Raw genomic sequence first — 27,436 nt, 5'->3', positions numbered from 1 at the left:
ATGACGGTGAGAAACCGAGAGAGAAAGAGAGAGAGAGAGAGAGAGAGAGAGAGGGGGGGAAGGAGAGGGAGAGAGAGGAGGGAGGGAGAGAGAGATCAGGGTAGTTCACAGGGGGGTTCATTTGGTCTCTTTTCCCAGGCCCAGGTTCTTCAAGGGGCCCCGCACCAGCAGAAAAAAAATTAATACCTGACTCATAAGACCCTCTGGCTAGGTGGTAGAGAACAACTGCGGAGGGGTGTTAACTTCGCCTAGTGATGGTTAACTCCCAGCTTCCCTCTCCTTATCATCATCATCATCGGGCTAAGGAGAAGTGACAAATTTTGGGCTACTTACCAAACAGAAACACTCCACAAAGAACTTCTTGAAACTATCCACAAACGCCCAAATTACACATCCCTCTACAGCTAGGGGGACTGGATGAAAACGGAATGCCTGAAGCCATCTGTTGGGAAGAAGATGAAACTTGGAACAACAGCGGAAATTTCGAAGAACACATAACAAGTCGAGAAAACTTTATGACACATCCTCTAATGACATGGAAACATTGAGCATGAACATTCGAAAAAGTTGAAAACATAACTTTTTTTTTGTTGCAAATAAAACTTTGAATTACAAGATTTAACCCAAACAAACAAACAAACCAAAAAACAAATTACAAATTAAGTAAAGAGATCTCAAGTTAAGTAAAACCATGTAAAAATAAATAGCATTAGGGTGCCTGGTTGTACCTTGGCCCCCAAAATCACTTTTTGATTTTTTTAATTTTTTCTATTAATGTTATTGGCATAATTTTATTTGATTTAGAAAGGAAATTTTCTTGGCTATCTATACAATTAGCAATGATTGTTTTACTAATTTTTAATTAGAAACATTTTTTTTTTTTTTTTTTTTTTTTTAATGGGGTTGCTCTTTTTACTTTCCTTGTCCTAATAATATACATAGGTAGGTACACGAACATAAGAGATCCCCAGTCTCTTTCTTAGGAGGCCAAAATAAAAATTGTCGCTCTCAACAGAAATCTACCAAGTTGGAATTCGCTCACAAAAGGGTTCAGAGACTTTCGCAGCATCCCGTATTTTATCTTCACCTTTTTTATAAGAATAAAAATACCTATAGGAGAAAAAAAAAAACTAGGAAGAGAAAAAAAAAAACAAGAAAAGAAAAATAAAAATTCAAACGTACAAAAACATCTCCCCGTCACATTGGAAATAAGAAAAAAAGGGATGGATGATTGATGAGATACCGCCCCTCCTTTCGTATAAAACCCCGGCTTAGTCTTCTTCCCCCTCCAATTCCTGAATCTTCCCCTCCTACCCCTTCATCTCATCCTTACTACCCTTCTCCCCTCTATCCGTAAAACTCTCTTTTCATTCATCCGATTGCATCCACTTCTTCCGAAACTACTCCACCGCTTTGCACCGCTGAACGGTGTTTGTAAAACGTGAACTCAATGGAGCAGTTGCAAATGGGTAAAAAATATTTAAAAAAGGTCGATTCCTACGTAAAAAGGAGAGAAAAATCCATATCTGAGGTCAAAACTCCGAAAAAATAGCTGTAAAAGGTCGAAAAATCAATTTTCATTTTCCGTTCTAATGAAAGAGTTCAAAGATGTGTGACGTCAGACTTCAGGAAGTTCCCTCGCTAGGTAGCGCCAGTATGTAAGCGCGCTTGCGGAGGAGCAGAAAGAAATGCGTAGAAACGTATGCCCACTCCTATACAGTTCACTCCTTGCGACCAATAAGATTACCACTTTCTCTCCCCCTCCCACATCGCCAGATGTATCTTATTGGAAAATTTGCTCGGGGGTCAAATTCACGCTTGTCAATCGAAATGATTTGGACAAATTTCTGTGGCAACTTCTACTCCTCTTTCTTATTCTCCTCTTCCTCTTTATCGTCCTCCTTCTCCTCCTCCTTCTTCTCCTCCTCCTTCTCCTCTTCCTCCTCCTCATCTTGATGTATAACTTCCACGAGACGTATTAAGGACACGGGTAATTTTCTTCGGTTTTTCCAATTTTCCTTGTTCTTTTCTAGAAGGAATAGATCGAATAGACATAAACGTTGTCTACCCTATTGTGGTAATATGGGATTCTGGTATAGGACTGAAAAGGTCCTTTTTTCCCGGAGCCTACAGAACAAAAGACCCATATTAGGGACTAACGAGCGATTTGTCCGAGTTAGGTGAAATTTGGCGAAAATTTAAATTGTAGGATTCCTCTACAACTTTGTAGAACAAAAGATGCCACAAGAAAAGTGCAGTATCTTTTGAATGTTGTAATGTGCATCACTAGGTCAAGGCGTTACCAAGAGGACTCTATGAAACCGATTTACAAAATTATGTATAAGTAGTGCTTTATTTAGGAAAAAACAACATACCTAATTGTAAACTATGGACTGCATTGGCCATTGTAAACACTAAACACCCGTCAGGTCTCTACTGGAGGGGAGAAATTTTAGTGAAAATACCTATTTATATTTAAATAAATAAATATCATGTAGGTACTACCTAAGTTACAAATAAATTAAATGATTAAGAACATGCCTCAATCTCTCAGTATACAAACAATCCAAATAGGTAATTACCTATGAAAAGTTATCCGTTAAGGTAAGGAAAAATCTCCAAGCACCCTCCGGGTTAAACTCAAGAGAGCGGGGAAAGCTGTCTCTTTGTCTCAACACAAGGTTTGCCATCAGGATATGAGTAACATCTTCTCCATTTCCTCTTATCTCTTCACAGGAAGTCTTCCTCTTACCTCCACTACGTGAGTTCCTGCTCACGACACTTTCCTAGATGTTTGTCAGGCTTTCGATCTTGTTTCATGCGGTTTTTGGCCGCTCAACACCGCGTCACTTGGTAATCTTGCCCAACACAAGGTTTGCCATCAGGATATGAGTAACATCTTCCCCATTTCCTCTTATCTCTTCACAGGAAATCTCCCTCTCACCTCCACTAGGTACGTGAGTTCCTGCTCAAGACACTTTCCTAGATGTTTGTCAGGCTTTCGATCTTGTGTTCGTGCGGTTTTTGGCCGCTCAACACCGCGTCACTTGGTAATCTTGCTATCCGGGAAGGTGAACTTTTGTTATATCAGTTGAGTTGATCACGGAAATCCTCGTTGCTCGCTGTTTCTTCGAACTTCATATCCAATATTTTGTAGGGCAGTGGAAACTATTGGGTTGTGAATTGAAGGGAAAGATTTGATTCAGCGGCAATACCTAGCACAAATGCATTAGCACCCAACGTATTGTTCAAGTAGGTCACAAAAAGGAGGCAGAAATTTTGATATGAACTTAGCAAATAAAGGGCTACCCCTGACATGCATCAGCACTAGGCTCTGAGCACAGTTTATGTAAATCACCAATAAAGTTCTTACCTAGGTAAAATCAGTGTGCATTTGTGCAAATAATAAATTAGTACCTAATAGCGAAATATGTATTGTTTTGAGTCACCGATTTAACAGAGGATACCTAATCAAAATATATCTTGTATACCTACATAATAAGTGTGAACATATTGTACACAATCATGATCAATAATCTTTCTAGGTCGATGACCCTCTCTTTTGAAGATTTGTAAAAAAGAGAAATTTGTATAAAAATCTAATTGACAACCTATCTGATACTACAGAGTCACTTAGGTTTTGTTGGGTTTTGCTTTGTTAATGTGCCGACAGGGATTTCACTTTCTATGAGATTAATGTGGTTGAAACCCACAAGGTATATCTTCAACATTTTGATAGAGGACTCACCAAAATTCAACATTGTTTCCTGAATGTAATACATAGTTCTAGGCCTTAACAATACCTATGTAGAATGTAGATTTGTAGATATCCTGTTGTAAAAGGACTAGGAGTAGCTAGCCTATGTTTGAAGTTATCTTGGTGGCGCTAAGGTTTTGTAATCCACAGGCTTTCGAAAGCTAGCCAATCATTCAAAATTCGAAAGAGACACGATCAAATCATTTGAGCACACTACGAAAATTAGCCCTTCAGGCTTTTTATCAATGACCTCAATTGGATTAGTTGCTAAAACAATTATTGAGAGCAACAGTAAAGAAGGAGATCTTCAAAAGAGTGCAATATCTATCGGTAATCAGTAATCAGACTAATCATAGGTAATCAGTACGTCCAGGCATTACCAAGAAGGCTCGGCCCTAGAACAAAGACTTTTCCATAATTTTATATCAGTTAGTTAATTATTATTCTTGAAGAATTTGAAGTCTCAGGAGGTAATAATTCATTACCTCAATTTGACTCAAAGTACTAAAACTCTTCAGAGGTCAACGTCCTTAGGAACGTCTCAACAATTAACAATAAGTAAAGTGGAGAGTCAGGAATTTAATAATTAAAGAATTGAAGTGCATTAAAATCATCCAACTGACGCAGGATTTCAGGTTCCATTATCCCAACAGTAGCCGTCTCCGGGTGGGTCATAATGTGGCATAGTGCCAGACTAGACCTATATTCCGGTCTTGGAGGTCAAACTACTTGGGTAGAAAGTTAGAAATTTCGTCAGCAATTGACGTCACGGAATTGAAGATTTCGCAATCCGGTTAGACAGATCTGCCGTAGCTGTGGTCAAAGAAGAAGAAGAAGGAAAAGAGAGAGAGAGAGAACTTTTTGAACTTTGAACTTTATCTTTATTGACAAAATATACTCGTAAATAAACAAAAGAGAGAGAGAGGACTGAATTTTTTTTCGAAGCTTCACCACAATTGAAAACTGATTGAGAGGTTTTAATCAAGAGAGGAATCAGAGGCGATATCGAGTTTTGAGTAAAACGGCTTTAAATTTTATGAAATTTCCATTTATGATAATTATTGGAAGGATTTCACAAAAACTTTTATATTATGTATCTTGGTGCATAGTGGAGATATCAACATGATTCTTTTTGGGACTGATTTCCCAAAACATTCTGCATTAGAAAAGCCGTGTCACCCAAGAGGGCCGTAAGCATGGTTGGACGTTCTTGGACAAAATCCGTCAATTCGTTGTTTCCGGAAGAATTCAGGTGGAAACACACTACTATCACTATCACGTTACGTGAGCTCACGTGAGGGCAGTGTAGCTATCATGAACGAGATTACCTACAATATTAGGGGAAAACTTTGAACTACATCTTTCTGACTCCCCATGAGCTCAAGTCACGTGACGTGATAGTACCTAGTGTTTCGCCAATCACGCTCGTCTAGCTGTCTTCATTTCAATTAAAAATCCTTTCAAACAATTAAAAATCGTCTGGAGAAAGAATGGCACCTTGGGGTTCCGACTTTGGTAATTTGGTAGGAGCTACCGTGAGCTACTGTGTTAACGAGTGTGACTTTTTGGTGTAACTAACAAATTACTACAAAGGTCATCAAACTTTGCAGTATTTGGCGACCCGTTGAGAAGTCGTAGAAGAAAAAGAAAAATTCCGTTGGTCCTCTTTTTTCCTGCTCTATGACTTTGAAACATCACCCAAGTAAGCGCAACTGTTCTATTATTTAACTGGGAATCTCACTCTGTATTCAGGGTTGATAGGACTGATTGACCCTTGACCCTAAACTGTATTTGAGAGAAGAGCCGCTGAGACATGAAGACCCCAAAATTTATATGAGAAAATTATCTCTCTATCCGTACAACGTTTGTGCTAAATTTCGTGCAAATCAGACAAACCGTTTGAGAGCGAAGACGAAACAAACCAGAGGAAAAATGGTCAAATTAGATTGTCCGTTCATCTTGAATTTGACAAAATTGATTCTTTTTCTTTATTATAGGTAGCTCAGATAAAATTGTCAAAGAGCTACACCATCTCCAGAGCAGTTCACTCCTTGCGACCAATAAGATTACCACTTTCTCTCCCCCTCCCATATCGCCAGATGTATCTTATTGGAAAATTTGCTCGGGGGTCAAATTCACGCTTGTCAATCGAAATGATTTGGACAAATTTCTGTGGCAACTTCTACTCCTCTTTCTTCTTCTCCTCTTCCTCTTTATCGTCCTCTTTTTCCTCCTCCTCATTCTCTTCTTCCTTCTCCTCCTCTTCTTCCTCCTTCTCCTCCTCCTCCTTCTCTTCCTCCTCCTTCTTCTCCTCTTCCTCCTCCTTCTCCTCCTCCTCCTCATCTTGATGTATAACTTCCACGAGACGTATTAAGGACACGGGTGATTTTCTTCGGTTTTTCCAATTTTCCTTGTTCTTTTTGTAGGTTAGGTAAGAGGTAGAATGTATATGGGATTCTGGTATAGCACTGAAAAGCTCGCTCCTTTTTCCGGAGCCTACAGAACAAAAGGACCGCTATTTTTCTGGGCAAAGACCAATTTAGGGACTAGTTAGCGGTTTGTCCGAGATTGGTGATATTTGGCAAAGCAATTTGGTCGAAATTTCTGCTTAGATTTTAGTCCTGATCGGGCCTATGGAGGCTCCTAAATAGGTACTTTTTTATGAGAAAGCTCTACAGTTTACTGAGCCAATAATGTACGAACGTACCACAATATCCAATGTGGAAGGCATAGGGCTAATTTTCTAGAAACCTAGGAACTACGAGTAAAAAGAATAGTCTATGACAGACCTAAGGACCTGGAAGGTCACACCATTAAATAGCATTCTCTCTTCCGAAAATTGAATCATATAAAGGTAATAAGTTTTGTAGTTACCTATTTCATAACTTTATAACCTAGGATGTCTAATATAAACATATTTAATAATGACTTGGTCAGCTTACCTGAAAGTGTCTAGCAGCTATAATCTAGGCTAGGCCATCTAAAAGTTCACTTCTTACGACCAACAGGAGTGCCACTTTCTCCTCCCCTCCCCCCTCCCATATCGCCAGATGTATCTTATTGGAAAATTTGCTCGGGGGTCAAATTCACGCTTGTCAATCGAAATGATTTGGACAAATTTCTGTGGCAACTTCTACTCCTCTTTCTTCTTCTCCTCTTCCTCTTTATCGTCCTCTTTTTCCTCCTCCTCCTCCTCATTCTCTTCTTCCTCCTCCTCCTTCTCCTCCTCCTCTTCCTCCTCCTCCTTCTCCTCTTCCTCCTCCTTCTCCTCCTCCTGATCTAGATGTATAACTTCCACGAGACGTATTAAGGACACGGGTAATTTTCTTCGGTTTTTCCAATTTTCCTTGTTCTTTTCTAGAAGGAATACCTAGATTGAATAGAGATAAACGTTGTCTATCCTATTGTGGGAATATGGGATTCTGGTATAGGTCTGAAAAGGTCCTATTTTCCCGGAGCCTACAGAACAAAAGACCCACATATTAGGGACTAACGAGCGATTTGTCCAAGTTTGGTGAAATTTGCCGAAAATTTTTTATTGATCAAAATTTCTGCTTAGATTTGAGTTCCGATCGGGACTATCGATTCTCCCAAAAAAGGAACTTTTTTATGAGAGAGTTCCAAAATCTACTGAGAGAGTTCCAATAATGTACCACAATATCCAATGTGGAAGGCATAGGGCTAATTGTATTATTGTAGAAACCTATTAGGAACTAAAAAGAATAGTCTATGACAGACCTTAATAAGGACCTGGAAGGCCACACCACCGAACACCATTCTCTATTCCGAAGGAAGAACTCACAAACTACACCAAACGTTCCATAGATGGCGACTCCTGTTCCACAAATCAGTCTGTTCCAAAATTCTACCCCATCCTGGAAACAAACTTGAATCCGGGAACAATTTTTCATTCACTTCAGGTCATTTATCTTGTTTCATAACCTCAATTTAGTTTTTCATGTTGTGGTGGAGGTCGTTTTTTGTGTAAAATTTATTAGCTATTTATTTCGTGTCTTGTTAGGGAGTTTGTTTTTATTTAGACGTCACGTCCCGACAGTTTTGTGTCGACAGGGAAAGGTCACAGCGGTTAGGGTGCACCCCGGGTCTCGTCACAGAAGAGACACAAATTATACTTCTCGTCAATGGATGCTGGAGGTGCTGGATTAACACATGAGCAGAAAGCAACCCTTTGGTATCGTAATTTGCAATCGAATCGTAAAGGTGGTGTCAACAACTCCACACATAGTGACCGGACATCAATCGATGTAGACTGACACGCCCACACTACCTCGACAACATAGACTTTCCTCGTCGATCTATGTCGATCGACGGTCGGTTGACTATGTTTGGACACACCTTTACGATTCGATTGCAAATTAATTAGACAGAGTTTCTAGCTGTGAGTCCAGAATCTTCCAGAGATTCATCCTGAGTCATACAACATTACCATGTACGGACATAAACACACAATCATACATAGATTCCTCATAAACAATTGGTTAATCCCTCACAGTGATCAACAAATCACCAACGATACCATATGACCTAATCTGTTTCACTAATGACTCAGATGTTGCCATTACCTACCTTCAGGTGGAAGTATCTTCGGGTATCGATTCCCACGCTAGGACCGTGTGACGTTAAAATGTCAAATGTCATTGGCACTCATTAGGGATGGAAAGTGACATTCGTTGATTGAAGTTAGGTTTCAGTTTCAAGTCGATTACCCACTCTGTGCTGCTCTTAAGATCTACCCGCCTAAGACCATAAGTTACAGTTCCCTCTGTCAAACCTCTTTAGTATCGATTCCCACGCTAGGACCCTGTGACGTTAAGATGTCAAATGTCATTGACACTCATTAGGGATGGAAAGTGACATTCGTTGATCGAAGTTAGGTCTCAGTTTCAAGTCGATTAACCACTCTGTGCTGCTCTTAAGATCTGCCCGCCTCCTCATTTTAATCTGCCCTGAGTGGGGCCGGGAACAGCGAGCAGTACACGATTACCCAGATGTTTAACCATCCGTATACTAACCACGAACAAGCTATCGTTGCGTCTCTCTGACTTATGCCGGCCAAGCTCAGACAGTCTGAGAGACCTAGGTGTCAAGATTTGTCCACTTGTACCAATGATACAGCTGATATTTACCTACAGATGATATACCTACTTTACTTCAACACATGTAGGTATCAACTTTATAAACAGAAAGACAGAAACCTATGTAGGTATACGTACTTCACCTCCAATGAACAATATACTTATAGGTAGATATATTAAATATAGATTCGATTTTTAGTCCGTCCTTCCTTTACTAAATTACAATAGTAATAATAAAAGGTATAGGGACGGACTATTATATTCGCTTCCGTGTCGTCTGTCTGTGTGTCTGTTCCCATAGAAGGACTTATCCAAACCTGGTCAACCTATATATCAAATTAAAGGTCTTTTTACCAGGAACACCAAAGAGGTGGTTCAAATTTTGTGCAGAAAACCAAAAAGCTAATTTATTCTGCCTTGATATCCTGTTTCGGTATAATATTTGTCCAGACAACCAAAAAGCCAATTTATTCTGCCTTGATATCCTGTTTCGGTATAATACTCGTACATATACCTAAATATACTTAATAGATATCTATGTATTCTTTCGGAAATAATTTTTTATCGTACCTACATTTTCGTATATGTTTTGTCCATTAGATGGCCGACAGCGACAGCAATTACCAATGTGGTATTTTCGGGAGGACGGGCTACCGAATTTGGTCGGTCAGAAAAAAAGAATAAAGGATTTTGAAAATTTCAATTTTGTGATAGCGACAAGTGGGCCTCTTGTTGGATTAATTACATTGTCTACATCTTAAAACGAGGTGACATAAAGCCATCTTATGGGGCTTTGGGTGACATAAGGCAAGGCCAGGCTTCAAGTCATCACCTGTTTTTGCTGGCAAAAGAATAAAGGATTTTGAAAATTTCAATTTTGTGATAGCGACAAGTGGGCCTCTTGTTGGATTAATTACATTGTCTACATCTTAAAGAGGTGACATAAAGCCATCTTATAGGGCTTTGGGTGACATAAGGCAAGGCCAGGCTTCAAGTCATCACCTGTTTTTGCTGGAATTTTAATCATCTCCTCAACCGTCCTCACGAGGCTCTGAGAGCATCCGGAAAGAGCCTGCATAATATGTGATATCTGGGTGATTGTCTGAGTCTGGTCCCGGACAATCACCCTCTCTCTCTCTCTCTCTCTCTCTCTCTCTCTCTCTCTCTCTCTCTCTCTCTCTCTCTCTCTCTCCCGGTTGCTAAGATAGAGGTACTTCCGCAGAAAATGAGGAAAAACCTTCCCGATATGTTACCATGTTACCAATAATATGTATACAGGGTGTTTCAAGATCAGTTTCTTATAAAAAAAACATACAGGGTGGAGAATGATCTCAGTATTTTCAGTTCACTAAATACATACAGACAAACGTGAAATGATATCGTAGTTATGTACATTTGTACATGCTAGAACTGTAAAATAACATGAATACCTACCTAAAGAATACTCATATAACAGGTCGACTAGATCTGTGAAATGCCCCGAGCATAACACAAAGAGGATTTCAACGAAAACTGATCACTGAGAAATGTCCAAAAATAAATAAATAGGTACATATACCTATAGCTACCTACAGCTTCTGTTGAGTCATCATGCAAGATCAGTTTCTTATTAAAAATACATACAGGGTGGAGAATGATCTCAGTATTTTCAGTCCACTAAATACAAACAGACAAACGTGAATTGAAATTGGGTATAATACGTAGTTATGTACATTTGTACATGCTAGAACTGTAAAATAACATGAATAAAGAATACTCATATAACAGGTCGATTAGAACTGTGAAATGCCCCGAGCATAACACAAAGAGGATTTCAACGAAAACTGATCACTGAGAAATGTCCAAAAATAAATAAATAGGTATACCTATAGCTACCTACAGCTTCTGTTGAGTCATCATCAGATAACATTTTTATCTGTCTTTTTTTTTTTTTTTCTCTCCCCCTAATCCCCCTCTTCCCCTTTCTCTTCAACCTCTAAACCCCTTTTTACTTTTGTACTTTCTTCCCCCCCCCCCGTGCTTTTTTCCCTTTTCTTTTTGTACTCTTTAACTTTTCATTTTATCTTAATTTTATAGAGCTTCAACCTTATTACACGCTTTTTTTTATGTGGCTTTTGTGGATTATTAGGTCTTACCTATTTATTTTTTCACTACCTACCTAGGTACTTCTGTTTTATTTATGTTCTTCAAACACTCCTGTTTTACGTAGTGTGGCAAGTGGGATTTTGCCTTGATATAGCTTTGGTGATGGTTGTTTCTTACATAATATGTAGGTATATATATATCCTTAAGATTTTAGGAGAATGTCCTGCAAATTTTTTGTATAAAAAAGCCCAATGACCGAGAAATTGACCAATTTTGGGCAAAATAATTTGCCCGAGGGTCTTTTAGGCGTAAACATGCCCGAGGTAAATAGGAAAAGGTCCAAAATTAAATAAATAAGACATTTTAATATAGGTAATTAATTAATAAATAGGTAGGTACATACTTGGAAAAAATATAATGAATGGGTTTGAATCAACTCTTTCAAACCTCAAAACCCTCTTGAAAGACATTAATAAGTTCGGCTCTACCAAAAACGGATTCCCCGCATTTTTGAGTTCAAAATCATGTTTTTCCCCATTTCCTAATTAATTTAATTTTTTTCTTCGCTCTGATCTATAGAAAAAGGGTTGATTTTACGAGTTATTATTAAAGAAAAATCTGTCAAGATGTTTTTCCAGAAGTTCCTTTGATCCCATGAGATTCATTTCTTAGGGGTGAAATTTCAAGTGATATTATTTCTTTATCTTGGAGGTGAGATGAAAGGATTGGAAGGATTAGTTTTTGTTTCAAACTCTGAAATAGCAAATCTATGTATATATATGTCTTTTGAAGACTGATAAAAAAACTGTTTTTCCTTGAAGACTATTTTTCCTTGGAATATTAAATTTAATAAGAAGCAATGGGTACTACCAATTTTTAACTTTTTTTATATATATAAAATTGGCGTAATAGGACATCATCGCCCTTATGGGAAATTTGTCACATCCACTAATTTCTGTGCTTGTTTTCACTATTTTTTCATTCCTTCTCTTTTTTCCATTTTAATTTTTCTCTAATATTCTTCCTCCCACTAATTTCTGTGCTTGTTTTCACTATTTTTTCATTCCTTCTCTTTTTTCCATTTTAATTTTTCTCTAATATTCTTCCTCTTTTTTTAACCATTTTTCTATGGCTATGTTTCTCTTTTCTTTTTCTTTCTTATTTTTTTCTTTCTCCTTGTACACTTTTTCATTATTTTCCCTTCTCCTCTTCCTAATATTCTTCTTTCCTCTCCCTCTCACCCCTCTTTCTCTCCTATTGTTCTATCGCAGGATCATTAAGATTTTTCTAGAATTTTTAAATAACAGGAATTCCTTTCCAAGAATTTTCAGCGTAACCCATCACTGCTAGAAATTATCCAATGTCATCCCTCCTGGAATCTCAATGCTAATTGAGTATTATTGATTAGTTCTTAGATGTTTGTTTATGTTTTTAGCAGATCAGTCAATGTAAATTTAGGTAGATGATCCTTGCAGAATGAGTACGAGTATATTCCTACTACCTACCTATCTACCTTACAAATAGGTCCTACAAGTTAATCTTAATCTTATCTTATCAATCATATTAATAATAGAATTCATAGATAGGTAGGTATGCATACTTTTGCACAGACACAATACATAATTATTATGTAATCAATGTTATAGATTTTCCTCATTCATTCATTTCTAGACAAAAACCTTGATTCTGTTTGTGACTTCCTCAATAAAAAAATGTCTCTTTTATAGGCACCTCTTAAAACTTATGTATAGGTACCTGTCTTTTGTTTTCGCGTATTGAATAGTCTGTTCAATCGAAATCGAAACCGCGACCTATCGCTTACAAGGCATACGCGCTACCCTCCAAGCTAACTTGGCTTGTTCAGGAGAAGGTTATTTATTAACTTGTCACTCACCCATTTAGTGGTCTCGCTCGGCGTATAGTTTAACAAAAACGAACCGGAAAATAGCCTATAACCTTCACGGGAGTGCAAGCAATAAGTTGACAAAGTTTCATAGCAATCGCATGAGCGGTTTGGCCAGGCATAAAGTTCGAACAAACAAACAAACAAACAAACACACACACACATTCATTTTTATATATTAGATTAATATAGCTATTTAGAAACTATCGATAATGTTCCAACCTCCCAAAACTCCCTGTTAAGGAATTTCCCCAAAATCTACCCACATGCCTGAAGCCAAGAAAAATATAGAGAACGCCGTCAAAATAGACGGCAATAATGCAGATAGGAGAGAATAGTCAGGTGCCACTGAGGCGTGTGAATGACTATTTTTGTGGCTCGCAAATATGAAACCAACCTGACCACAGTGATATCCGCGAAACAGTGAAGGCGGCACGTGTTTGATCAATTTGTGCTAGTACGATGAAGATCGAAAAGACATCAAAGAAAGAAGAAAGAAATGAAAACGGAGGATAGAAGAGCGAAAAAAAGAAAAGAAAGGACGTATGAAATATTTAAAGGCAAGAAGCAAGAAAGTAAGGGAATTAAGAAAAGAAGTAAGAAGGAAAACAAAAGTTCATCTTCAAATTCGATCATTACCTCAAAAGATGTCTCAGGTTTATCCAATCCAAAAAAAGTTTATCCAATCCAAAAAAAGTCACTGAGATTAATACTAATTTCTCTATGGTTCCAAAATGACCAACCATTCTGTGACCTTTGCACATAGTTGCTTAACTTCAGTGGTCCCTAAAAAGTGTTGAGGTAGAATTTCGGAGAAACGATTCCTTTTGGAGAATGAAATGAATTAAAGGCGATTTTTTTTCGTCAAGAGCCGCCGTATCGGACATACCCTTTTCTTTGTACCTGGGCGATGATTTTTTCCATTTTGACCACAGGTACAAATTAAACGCATGTTATTGAGGTGTTTGTACCCATGTGAAAACAGGTCTCATTTGGTCAATGTTCCGTCGAAATTCTTCCCCAACAGAACTGAGAAAATAGAGGATATATTATCACCTGATCTAGATGTGACTCGAAACTCCGTTGCGATGTTGTAATTCGGCCGGATTTGGAGGCCTCAGAGCCCCACAGTTGGTCCAACTTGTTTTGAGTTTTTAGCAATCTACGTACCTCCTCTAGAGTTCCCGTTCCCTTCCTTAATTACCTATGTCCAGAATTAAAGTAGGCATGTCCAGAATCAAAAAATGTTTTCAGCCCACAACTGCAACGGTAGCTGTTCAACCACCAACAAAAGGCCAGTCAAAAGAGTAAAAATTCCAGATCAGAGAATAAAATTAAGCCTGATGCTGAAAAGAACACCTTCAAAGGCTCTTTGAAGAAACTGGTGAAAGGAGGACCTTGAGGAAAAGACCCTTGTACCTCAATGGCAAGGTAAACCTAAACTGACAGGTAAAAATGTGGAAGTAAAAGCCACAAAAATCATTCGCTGGCGCCTCTCAAAAAACTGTCTCTTGTCACATTTAAGTCCTTGTTTACATAATTCAGGTGTCCAAATATAGGCTCTATAAAGATACCTGACAGTATCGTACGTAACCTAGTGAAAGATTGAATGAAATACCTACCTTTATATTTGGCCTTTAGTTCCTGAGGTTCAACGAAATAGGGAGCAGAGAGGTCTGTTTGTGATTGTTCCTTCAGCTATATTTCCCTCTGGAATAACTAATGTTTTATATTTATTTCTGCAAAAGATAATTTGGTAAAAGGTAACTTTCGGAATAAGTTTATGGCCTTCGAGCTTAGAAAAAAGGTATGTCCATGTAACTACCTACATGTCAACTCTTGAGAGATTTTTCACCGTCATTTTCATTGTTAGTCATTAGCTCATTAGTGATATAGTGATGTTCTTTTGGTGCTCGCGGAGTCAAAGGGCAAGGAAATACAAAAGTAATATCAGATTTCAAGAGCTCTGTAACTACCTACATGTCAACTCTTGAGAGATTTTTCACCGTCATTTTCATTGTTAGCTCATTAGTGATATAGTGATGTTCTTTTGGTGATCGCGGAGTCAAAGGGCAAGGAAATACAAGTAATATCAGATTTCAAGAGCTCTTACCATTACCATACGAAAGGTATTTCGGTCCTACTACAATCGGAACCGAAAACATAGGTAGGTAGGTATTATAATGTCTGACATTTGTCAGGAGGATGCCAATCCCATCAACCGTCACCAAAAGTGCCTTTGACATCTCCGGTTATTAATAGAAATTAGCCCCGTGCCAAAATTAAATCCAACCATGTTAAGGCGGTCTCTTCCTGATCCCTTATGTGCCGCGTCCATAAATCCAACCAATTTGCTTATGTATTTTTAAATCGGTTGAATTCAATACAAGAGTTTTTTTATGTTACGAATTCATGTAACTACCTACATGTCAACTCTTGAGAGATTTTTCACCGTCATTTTCATTGTTAGCTCATTAGTGATATAGTGATGTTCTTTTGGTACTCGCGGAGTCAAAAGGCAAGGAAATACAAGTAATATCAGATTTCAAGAGCTCTTACCATACGAAAGGTATTTCGGTCCCACTACAAGGGGAACCGAAAACATCGGTAGGTAGGTAGGTATTATAATGTCTGACATTTGTCAGGAGGATGCCAATCCTATCAACCGTCACCAAAAGTGCCTTTGACATCTCCAATTATTAATAGAAATTAGCCCCGTGCCAAAATTAAATCCAACCAATTTGCTTATGTATTTTTAAATCGGTTGAATTCAATACAAGAGTTTTTTGTATGTTACGAATCCGGAAGCTATTTGAAGCGAGAATGCCGACAGCGACAGCAATTACCAATGTGGTATTTTCGGGAGGACGGGCTACCGAATTTGGTCGGTCAGAAAAAAAGAATAAAGGATTTTAAAAATTTCAATTTTGTGATAGCGACAAGTGGGCTTCTTGTTGGATTGACCAAATTGTCTATATCTTAAAACGAGGTGACATAAAGCCGTCTTATGGGGCTTTGGGTGACATAAGGCAAGGTCAGGCTTCAAGTCATCACCTGTTTTTGCTGGAATTTTAATCATCTCCTCAACCGTCCTCACGAGGGTCTGAGAGCATCCGGAAAGAGCCTGCATAATATGTGATATCTGGGTGATTGTCTGAGTCTGGTCCCGGACAATCACCCAGATATCAAACCGCTATATGACCACAATCTCCTCATTTGTCCTCAACTTGAAACCACCTGCACTGCTGGTGAACAAACGCTCCGTACATGTGGCTGAACACTGGGAAAATGAAATTCAATTTGGGATTCCGGACTAACCTCAGTGGTGTAGTGGTTAGCGCGGTGGACTTCGAATTTGTGACAAGCATTTATGGCTTAACACAATTAAAATTCCTAATTTGGTATTCCGGACTCGTAAAGTAAGTAACCTTAACCCAAGGAAGACCTGGAAGAAAAACATACAGAATCAAGGCGATTTTCAGACTACTCGTAAAAGAAAAACACAACAAGTCCTCAGGTAGGAAACCTAGAGACGTCTAGCGTCTTGAGGACAAACCTGATTCTATGGTAACCTAAACACGGTTCCTATCCTCACCTATTTTTACACCAATTCAGGTAGAGTAGGTAGGCAATATCTAGAGAAAGACATCTTGTCAACCTGTCACATTAATCAAAACGTTAAAATCAGTCAATATCGATCCGTCAACCAAGAAACAACTTCTCTAATAAACTGGTGTTTTAGTGATTTGATATCTAGAAGTGAATATTGTAGGTAATAATTCTTTATTCTATGAATTTAGTGATTAGATATTGCTTGATTAATTTAAATCCTTGTCAATTTTCATCAGTTTTATAAAACCTTTGTTTTTAATCCACTTTATCATTTCCAAGTTAAACAATTTTGAGAACTAGAGAAGTCATTTTGTTCAATTCTATGAATTTTGCTAATTTTTTTTAGTGTGTACTTTTGAACACTTTTTGTTTTGTTTTTCATTTGTTTTTGTTCGTAGTTGGTTAATCTACTTTATCATTTCCAAGTTAAACAATTTTGAGAACTAGAGAAGTCATTTTGTTCAATTCTATGAATTTTGCTAATTTTTTTAGTGTGTACTTTTGAACACTTTTTGTTTTGTTTTTCATTTGCTTTTATTCGTAGTTGATCAATTCCATTGATATTTACTGTGTTCATAATCTGTGATATCTACCTTCTTATTTAGAAGGTCTTTTTACTTTCTTTTTATTGTTTTTCCATACGCAATTTCTAAAAGTGCATCTTTTTTGTGCTTTAACTAAAACCATTCCTACTAATACCATCAGTAACGGGTATTTATAACTCGTAAAGTAAGTAACCTTAACCCAAGGAAGACCTGGAAGAAAAACATACAGAATCAAGGCGATTTTCAGACTACTCGTAAAAGAAAGACACAACAAGTCCTCAGGTAGGAAACCTAGAGACGTCTAGCGTCTTGAGGACAAACCTGATTCTATGGTACCCTAAACACGAGGAAAAACCCTCCCGATATGTTACCATGTTACCAATAATATGTATACAGGGTGTTTCAAGATCAATTTCTTATTAAAAATACATACAGGGTGGAGAATGATATCAGTATTTTCAGTTCACTAAATACATACAGACAAACGTGAAATGAAATTTGGTATAACACGTAGTTAAGTACATTTGTAAATGCTAGAACTGTAAAATAACATGAATAAAGAATACTCATATAACATCGATTAGAACTGTGAAATGCCCCGAGCATAACACAAAGAGGATTTCAACGAAAACTGATCACTGAGAAATGTCCAAAAATAAATAAATAGGTACATATACCTATAGCTACCTACAGCTTCTGTTGAGTCATCATGCATTTTTATCTGTCTTTTTTTTGGATTTCAGGAAAATTCACTCAAAACCTGAGTCCATTTTCATGTCAAATTCAATAGATCAGTTGCGCTTACTTGGGTGATGTGTCAAAGTCATAGAGGAGGAAAAATGAGGACCAACACAATTTTTCTTTTTCTTCTACGACTTCCAGATACCGAGATAAATCGATTTAAAAAATACCTACCGGTAAATCGTGAAATGTCAAATTCAATAGATCAGTTGCGCTTACTTGGGTGATGTGTCAAAGTCATAGAGGAGGAAAAATGAGGACCAACGCAATTTTTCTTGTCAAATTCAATAGATCAGTTGCGCTTACTTGGGTGATGTGTCAAAGTCATAGAGGAGGAAAAATGAGGACCAACGCAATTTTTCTTTTTCTTCTACGACTTCCAGATACCGAGATAAATCGAGGTTAACCCCACACACAAAAAGCCCAAACTGAGGCTTAGGTGTAGGGGCTGGCCAGCCCCAAAGGACGGGTTGAGCTTCTACGAAACCTCAGTGGTGTAGTGGTTAGCGCGGTGGACTTCGGATTTCTGACAAGCATTTATGGCTTAACACAATTAAAATTCCTAATTTGGGATTCCGGACTCGCAAAGTAAGTAACCTTAACCCAAGGAAGACCTGGAAGAAAAACATACAGAATCAAGGCGATTCTCAGACTACTCGTAAAAGAAAGACACAAGTCCTCAGGTAGGAAACCTAGAGACGTCTAGCGTCTTGAGGACAAACCTGATTCTATGGTAGGTACTCTAAACACGGCGGCATACGCTCCTGTAGGCAATGACGTCATAATTCATTACTCCCGCTTCGTTTGTTTGTGCGCAAGCGTTTCTGCGCAGTTTGACGTTAAATCTGACGTCATAACTCTTTGACCTTTTTCATTAGAACGGCAATTAAAAATTGAATTTCCGACCTTTCAAAGTTACTTTTTCGGAGTTTCGACCTCAAATTGGGATTTTTCACTACCTTTTACATAGGAATCGACCATTTATTAATAATTTTTACCCATTTGCAACTGCTCCATTGAGACGAGAATTTCGGATAGTATTCGTACCTATCTATTGTTGAGATGGAGTTTATCCTCAGGCTATATTGAGATAGCAAGGTGGGAAAAAACATGGACAGAGTTCAGAGTAGGTAGATATACCTACGTATAGGTAGTAGGTACCTACCTATAATGTATTCGTTATTTTATGACCAACCTGGAGGCCAAACTGAGGAACAAATGGACAAAGAACTGCTAGATCAGCAGAAGATGGATTATTTGCAGCAGCCGTCTCTCTCTCTCTCTCTCTCTCTCTCTCTCTCTCTCTCTCTCTCTCTCTCTCTCTCTCTCTATCTCTCTCTCTCTCCCGGTTGCTAAGATAGAGGTACTTCCGCAGAAAATGAGGAAAAACCCTCCCGATATGTTACCATGTTACCAATAATATGTATACAGGGTGTTTCAAGATCAATTTCTTATTAAAAATACATACAGGGTGGAGAATGATATCAGTATTTTCAGTTCACTAAATACATACAGACAAACGTGAAATGAAATTTGGTATAACACGTAGTTAAGTACATTTGTAAATGCTAGAACTGTAAAATAACATGAATAAAGAATACTCATATAACAGGTCGATTAGAACTGTGAAATGCCCCGAGCATAACACAAAGAGGATTTCAACGAAAACTGATCACTGAGAAATGTCCAAAAATAAATAAATAGGTATACCTATAGCTACCTACAGCTTCTGTTGAGTCATCATCAGATAAGTAGGCAATGACGTCATAATTCATTACTCCCGCTTCGTTTGTTTGTGCGCAAGCGTTTCTGCGCAGTTTGACGTGAAATCTGACGTCATAACTCTTTGACCTTTTTCATTAGAACGGCAATTAAAAATTGAATTTTCGACCTTTTAAAGTTACTTTTTCGGAGTTTCGACCTCTGATTTGGATTTTTCACTACTTTTTACATAGGAATCGACCATTTATTAATATTTTTTACCCATTTGCAACTGCTCCATTGAGACGAGAATTTCGGATAGTATTCGTACCTATCTATTGTTGAGATGGAGTTCATCCTCAGGGTATATTTGAGATAGCAAGTAGCAAGGTGGGAAAAAACATGGACAGAGTTCAGAGTAGGTATACCTACGTATAGGTAGTACCTACCTATAATGTATTAAAATCTTGTTGGAAATCCGAAAAAATCAGATCAACAAAAACCCAACAGATATAGACAACAAAAAAATATAAATACATACGAATATTATAATACCTATTTTATAATAATATCTATGATTGTTGTAGATCATGTTTTGTCTGGAAGGCAATTACTGTTAAAGATACCTAGGTACACAGCTACCTATTCAAATGTATACCTACCTATCTACCTTACAAATAGGTCCTACAAGTTAATCTTAATCTTATCTTATCAATCATATTAATAATAGAATGCATAGATAGGTATGCATACTTTTGCACAGACATGATACATAATATTATTATGTAATCAATGTTAGATTTTCCTCATTCATTCATTTCTAGACAAAAACCTTGATTCTGTTTGGGACTTCCTCAATAAAAAATGTCTCTTTTATAGGCGCCTCTTAAAACTTATGTATAGGTACCTGTCTTTTGTTTTCGCGTACTGAATAGTCTGTTCAATCGAAATCGAACCCGCGATCTAGCGCTTACAAGGCATATGCGCTACCCTCCATGCTAACTAGACTTGTTCAGGAGAAGGTTATTTATTAACTATGTCACTCATCCATTTAGTGGTCTTGCTCGGCGTAGCTTAGCAAAAACGAACCGGAAAATAGCCTATAACCTTCACGGGAGTGCAAGCAATAAGTTGACAAAGTTTCATAGCAATCGCATGAGCGGTTTGGCCAGGCATAAAGTTCGAACAAACAAACAAACAAACACACATATTAATTTTTATATATTAGATTAATATAGCTATTTAGAAACTATCGATAATGTTCCAACCTCCCAAAACTCCATGTTAAGGAATTTCCCCAAAATCTATTCACAATTTTCATATGGTTGTCATATTTTCAGATGACATCCGTCAAGTGTCAGAAATTATGAGCGTCCTTTCAGTTTTCTTGGTCTTTTGTTTCAAGAGGCCCCTAATGATGGTTTTTCAAAATCGAATTGGTAATGTCGGCTTTTTGGTCAAATACGTTTGACCACAATGACATCGAATCTCTTGATTACAATAATACTATTCAACTATTGCCAGACTCTGCGATTCTGTCACATGTGTGAAATCAGTTACTAACTTGGCGGATAAACCCTTTTTCAGAAAAGGCTCTAGAAAAGGGCATTGTATTTTGTCCGAAAACCAGCTACCAGCTTGGGTTTTATGACTCCAAACATGAATTTTACAGTTCGATACCTATCGATAAACCAAGTTCCCTTATTGTCTAGGTAAAACTCCAGAAGATAACCTGGAATACAAGCTTCATTACACTACCCATTCACACCTGGCTGCTTAGGTAACCAACTTCCTAGAACATTGGCCAAGCATCCTTGAGAAAGAAACAGGAAAGAACAAAATTAGGAGAAGCCATTGAAAATAAGGAATCACCTCAAGAAGCATTCTCACCTCATGGTGCACCTTTAAAGCCATTGAGAATAAGGAATCATCTGAAGGAGTCACCATATAAAGAGCAATCCTGGTGCAACTTTAATGAAGACATAACGAACGGGACTAATTTTCTCTCCAAAACGAGGGAAGAGCGTGAGACATTTGAAAACATTAAAAGCGAATCATTTCAACCACAACGAAGACAAAATTAAATATTTAAAAAGCCCCAGAAAACACTTTACCGGGAACAATCAGAGAAAGAGGCAAAGAGGCTCAACATTTCGACAGTGTCACCCCTACTCCCTATACTATTTGGAAACAATTGTATTGTCTACACTAATGAATACGTGTGACTCCATTAATCAAACAACCTCGGCAGAAAAGTGGAAAGTGTTACTGCTGGATTCAGGCACGATATAAAATTATCCTGAGAAAGATTTGAGTTCATTTCGATTCTGGTAAAGATTTGGTAAATAATGAAGGAAAGGCTGCTGGAGTAAAGGGACTTCTCAGTCCTATTCGGGCAGGATAAACAAGGTATATTCTGTTCTATTTCGAAAAGAGTTCTTCCTCTTTGAAAGAGTTCTCCGAAAGAGATAGAACTCTTCCCTAGAAATCCACGAGTAGAGGACTATTAGAAACGCGGTCAAACTTTCTTGACTTGGCGGGGCGGAGCGCTACCGCGCTCCTTAATCAATGGGAACATTAATTTTATTTGTAATGTTCACACTAAAAATATTAATTCCCACGTCGCATTAGGTACACTCTGATCTCTGAGTACATACTTCAAAACGTCCTCTAATCCTTCATCCACTTCCATTGTTCCACTCAAACTCGCTACATTGTCCTGCTGCACTACCAAAAGCAATCTCTACCGGAAATACTCTAAACGCATACTTTCCATTTTGCAATTGTTGACATCAATAACTATAACGATAGATTCTGACGTTAGTTTGTGACGATTCATCTTGAAAAGACCCATAAAGAGTAAAGTTACTTGTGTTCTTCTTCTATCAATACCTACACCTAGGTAATTGAAATTTTTACTTAGATGGAATAGGTTTCATGGAATCACATTCTCAGGCCATGCCGTAAGTCTCGTAAGAATCCTCAAGTTGATCCTTCTGAACACGGGCCTGGCCTTTTCATTACGTTTGGTTAGAGGTTTGAGTGATTTAAATACACCGAACATTGTTGCGTATACACACACAGGTGGTTTTGTTAACTGACGTTCAGGCCAAAGTGACGGCATTGTTCTTGTAACCAAGTCAAAATTAAGTTGCTCCCGAAACAAAGGAGTCGAAAAAGACATTAAACGAAACTCGAAATACGGGAAATAAAGAGGTGAAATGTGATTTTCAATAGGGATGTTGTTGTGTCTTGGGAATTGGAGTGATAGGGGGTTGGTCCCCTATAGAAAGGGACTTCTCGGCACAAAGATTCAAATCCCTTTCAAAGGAGAATAGTCTTGATGAAATCCTGACCGCAAGTTTTCAATTGAAATTCCCCTCTGTGGATACATTACCTTTTTGTTTTTCGACTCGCGAGGGAACGGGTATTCAAATTGTAAGTGCTGCCATCGAGGGTGAATTCCTTGACTGATGAAGATCTAGAGATCTACTCGTACTTTATATTTTTTTCTTTCTTGGATTGAAATCAGTTTTATAATGGGGTTGTGTGCGAAATCTTTTCTTTTTGATTTATTTTCCACACTGAAAACCTGGAATTTAGTATACTCTTGTGCTTTACCTAGCTCGAAAGCTTGAAACTACTTCAGAGACAACAAAACAAAAGTTTGATCGAAATTTTGGAATTTTCTCTGGGACATCTTTTTTAATGTTTTCCTTTTTCTTGATTTCAGAATACCTGGACGACTCTCTTATCGCAGACGAAAAGAAAGGCAAGAAGAGGGCTCGAACGGCTTACACTTCGAATCAGCTGCTAGCACTCGAAAAGGAGTTCAACCAACAGAACTACATTCTGAGGGCCAAACGACATCAACTAGCCAAAGAACTGAATCTGTGTGAGAGGCAAATCAAAATCTGGTTCCAGAATAGGCGAATGAAGAAGAAGAAAGGTAAGGAAATGATAATAGTTCTGAAATTTATCATCACCAATTGGTTTAGTTCAAGATATTTTAAAAGTAATGATGAGACCCTGTTTAGACTGCTGCGGTAAAGGGACTTCTTGGTCACTTTTGAGCAGAAATGCAGGAAATAAAGTACCTAATCTATTCTGCTGCAAAAAAAAATCCCATGTCTGACAGACTGGAAACCGTGTAGAAATTAAAATATTTCAGTATTTTTTTTCGTGGGGTGGTGTTTTTTGGGTTGCCATATTTGTATATTTTGTTCGCTTCAATGGGGCTTGGAGGGCTCTTTAAAGGCTGGAAAAAATGGGTGCCTTGCCTCCTTCTCTTTTTAGGCATTTTTAATTTGGGAACTCCGACCATATTGTGTGAATTTGGATAATATTGTTTTTGTTTGCGAAAGTTTTTCTGTTCGTAATGTTAACACTTTACTTATATCTGTGAACATACGAAATAAAAACTAAAACCATTGATATATGTACCTACATATTGATAAGGGTGGTTCTTTTTGCTCAATCTTTCATTTGGTCGATCAAATAATCAGGAATTTTTCAGTTCCAGTGCCAAGTAAAATGGATGGCAGGTTGCCCTTTGAATTTTTTTTCAAAACTTGCTGGTCCAATCTACAACATCAGGTAGCTGACATAGCATTCCCAAAGCGGTATCTTTATCTTTGATAAAATAATTTGGAGAACAATGAAATTGTGAATCGGATCATTCATTCTTTTGTTTCTTGGGAACTCGTTGTAAAGATCTCAAAGGACAAACTCCCACATCTGGTTCATATGGTTGTCATATTTTCAGATGACATCCGTCAAGTGTCAGAAATTATGAGCGTCCTTTCAGTTTTCTTGGTCTTTTGTTTCAAGAGGCCCCTAATGATGGTTTTTCAAAATCGAATTGGTAATGTCGGCTTTTTGGTCAAATACGTTTGACCACAATGACATCGAATCTCTTGATTACAATAATACTATTCAACTATTGCCAGACTCTGCGATTCTGTCACATGTGTGAAATCAGTTACTAACTTGGCGGATAAACCCTTTTTCAGAAAAGGCTCTAGAAAAGGGCATTGTATTTTGTCCGAAAACCAGCTACCAGCTTGGGTTTTATGACTCCAAACATGAATTTTACAGTTCGATACCTATCGATAAACCAAGTTCCCTTTGTCTAGGTAAAACTCCAGAAGATAACCTGGAATACAAGCTTCATTACACTACCCATTCACACCTGGCTGCTTAGGTAACCAACTTCCTAGAACATTGGCCAAGCATCCTTGAGAAAGAAACAGGAAAGAACAAAATTAGGAGAAGCCATTGAAAATAAGGAATCACCTCAAGAAGCATTCTCACCTCATGGTGCACCTTTAAAGCCATTGAGAATAAGGAATCATCTGAAGGAGTCACCATATAAAGAGCAATCCTGGTGCAACTTTAATGAAGACATAACGAACGGGACTAATTTTCTCTCCAAAACGAGGGAAGAGCGTGAGACATTTGAAAACATTAAAAGCGAATCATTTCAACCACAACGAAGACAAAATTAAATATTTAAAAAGCCCCAGAAAACACTTTACCGGGAACAATCAGAGAAAGAGGCAAAGAGGCTCAACATTTCGACAGTGTCACCCCTACTCCCTATACTATTTGGAAACAATTGTATTGTCTACACTAATGAATACGTGTGACTCCATTAATCAAACAACCTCGGCAGAAAAGTGGAAAGTGTTACTGCTGGATTCAGGCACGATATAAAATTATCCTGAGAAAGATTTGAGTTCATTTCGATTCTGGTAAAGATTTGGTAAATAATGAAGGAAAGGCTGCTGGAGTAAAGGGACTTCTCAGTCCTATTCGGGCAGGATAAACAAGGTATATTCTGTTCTATTTCGAAAAGAGTTCTTCCTCTTTGAAAGAGTTCTCCGAAAGAGATAGAACTCTTCCCTAGAATTTTTTATAAAAATGTCGAGCATTCATAATACTCGAGCATATTTCATTAATTCAATTTTAAATCGAGTGCAGCAACAATTTAATTCTGTGAAAATACGTGACGAACAAAACATATTAGGGGGTTCCCGGTACAAATAATAAAAAAGTCATGTAAATAATTATTTTTTTAATAACTTCTTGTTTACCGTTTATGCATAAATTACGCTTTGTTTTAAATATATTAGATAATTATCTCCCTGCTCCATATTGTAGAATTGTAAATGAAAAACAAAATTGATGTTTTAATAACCATTTCGTCCAAACGTATCCATTCATTATTCGCCAATCTAGAAATTTGGTACTTACTCAAATTAATTTTCTTTGTTTTTCCCCTTTTCCCCACTTATTTTTTATTTCTTCGTATTTTTATGAAGGTCTTTTTTTTATATGATTTTCCTGGTGAAAATTTCATTCAATACATACGAATGTATTGTTAATATTGTTATCAATGAAAGTTTTCATCAGGTATCTCAGTACCTACGTTAAAATTGTGATTAGTGTCTTCTTATAGGCTTGCTAAAATACGCCAAATTGTGATCTTTGTGATTATTTTGCTTCAGAGAGATCTGATCAGGTTCATCTTTTCTTTAAAAGATTTTTGTACCACTGATCGGTTCTCTAGTAAATTGGAAAGTTGCAATATATGTATTTTTAACGGAAATAAATATTAGATAGGTAATTAGATATTATTGAATTCTACATATCTCCCTGCTCCATATTGTAGAATTGTAAATGAAAAACAAAATTGATGTTTTAATAACCATTTCGTCCAAACGTATCCATTCATTAGTCGCCAATCTAGAAATTCGGTACTTACGCAAATTAATTTTCTTTGTTTTTCCCCTTTTCCCCACTTATTTTTTATTTCTTCGTATTTTTATGAAGGTCTTTTTTTATATGATTTTCCTGGTGAAAATTTCATTCAATACATACGAATGTATTGTTAATATTGTTATCAATGAAAGTTTTCATCAGGTATCTCAGTACGTTAAAATTGTGATTAGTGTCTTCTTATAGGCTTGCTAAAATACGCCAAATTGTGATCTTTGTGATTATTTTGCTTCAGAGAGATCTGATCAGGTTCATCTTTTCTTTAAAAGATTTTTGTACCACTGATCGGTTCTCTAGTAAATTGGAAAGTTGCAATATTTTTTTGAATGGGAATAAATATTAGATAATTCTATAGATATTATTGAATTCTACATATTATTGTTTATGTACCTTATACTCGTAACCATGTATGTAGATAGATAGTATTTGATACTGGAATACATTTTATTATTGAATTAAATAAACACATAGGTATCGTTATACCACTTTGTTATGATACAAAATGTATACCCCCTGAATTCTTTGATTTGTTTTCATTTAATTATTTATTTAAACTCTTTCAAACATCTTCATTTGTTGCTTTTGTTGACCTATTTGAATGATAGGTATTAGATATCAATAATTTTCCCTTTTACAGTCACAGGTTTTACAGCAACATCTTATCTTCTTTTACTGAAATCATTCATTTTTTTTTTTTTTTTTTTTTTTTTGGGACCCCCTCGCCCTTTATTTAAACTTTGTTTTATCCCTATGCTTTACTTTCCGTATCCGTGAGATACGCTTTTATTCCCTATATCATCTACCCATAGCTACTTATATTATCTATTTTGACAACTTTGGTCAACATTCTTCTGACGTCACTGACAATGTTATCTAAACTCCTCTCTCTCGTTCGAGAAATACCCAAACTTGTCTCTCTATCATGTCAATGTCTTGGCATTTCCGCTGGTAGGGTTCTCTTGTCACGAATCTAGTTATCTTTTTTCTACATGAATCTCATAGCTATCTTGTTTTTTCCCTGTAGTCCTCTTATGTGGATCTTATAGTTTATCTTGTTTTTCTTATGCAGTTCCCTTACATGGATATTAGGTATCTTGTTTTTCTCTTTTGTTGTCAGCCTGTCCGTATCTATTTTTTGACACAATTTTATCACGACTATGTGTTTGTCTCCCCCTCAGGGCTATTAAGTCTGTCAGGACAGCCTTCTAAATTCTAA

At 37.2% G+C, this 27,436-nt stretch overlaps 1 protein-coding gene across 1 annotated transcript; it reads left to right on the top strand.

Annotated features, from left to right (window-relative positions):
* Positions 1 to 27,436, top strand: LOC103524707 (homeobox protein Hox-A2-like). The gene is made up of 4 exons (XM_008489739.1): positions 1 to 6; positions 405 to 501; positions 23,174 to 23,389; positions 27,399 to 27,436. Exons 1-4 carry the CDS (start codon positions 1 to 3, stop codon positions 27,434 to 27,436), a joined length of 357 nt encoding a protein of 118 aa, XP_008487961.1.

This window comes from Diaphorina citri, unplaced genomic scaffold (genome assembly GCF_000475195.1).
Source record: "Diaphorina citri unplaced genomic scaffold, Diaci psyllid genome assembly version 1.1 scaffold116, whole genome shotgun sequence".
NCBI classification, from domain to species: domain Eukaryota; kingdom Metazoa; phylum Arthropoda; class Insecta; order Hemiptera; family Psyllidae; genus Diaphorina; species Diaphorina citri.
This window is presented reverse-complemented; position numbering and strand designations above follow the sequence as displayed.

Bases quoted from the DNA above. Each gene is read 5' to 3' on its own strand.
- LOC103524707 (XM_008489739.1), top strand. The intron at 502-23,173 runs GTCGAGAAAACT...TCTTGATTTCAG, and splicing joins TTTCGAAGAACACATAACAA to AATACCTGGACGACTCTCTT. The intron at 23,390-27,398 runs GTAAGGAAATGA...TCTCCCCCTCAG, and splicing joins GCGAATGAAGAAGAAGAAAG to GGCTATTAAGTCTGTCAGGA.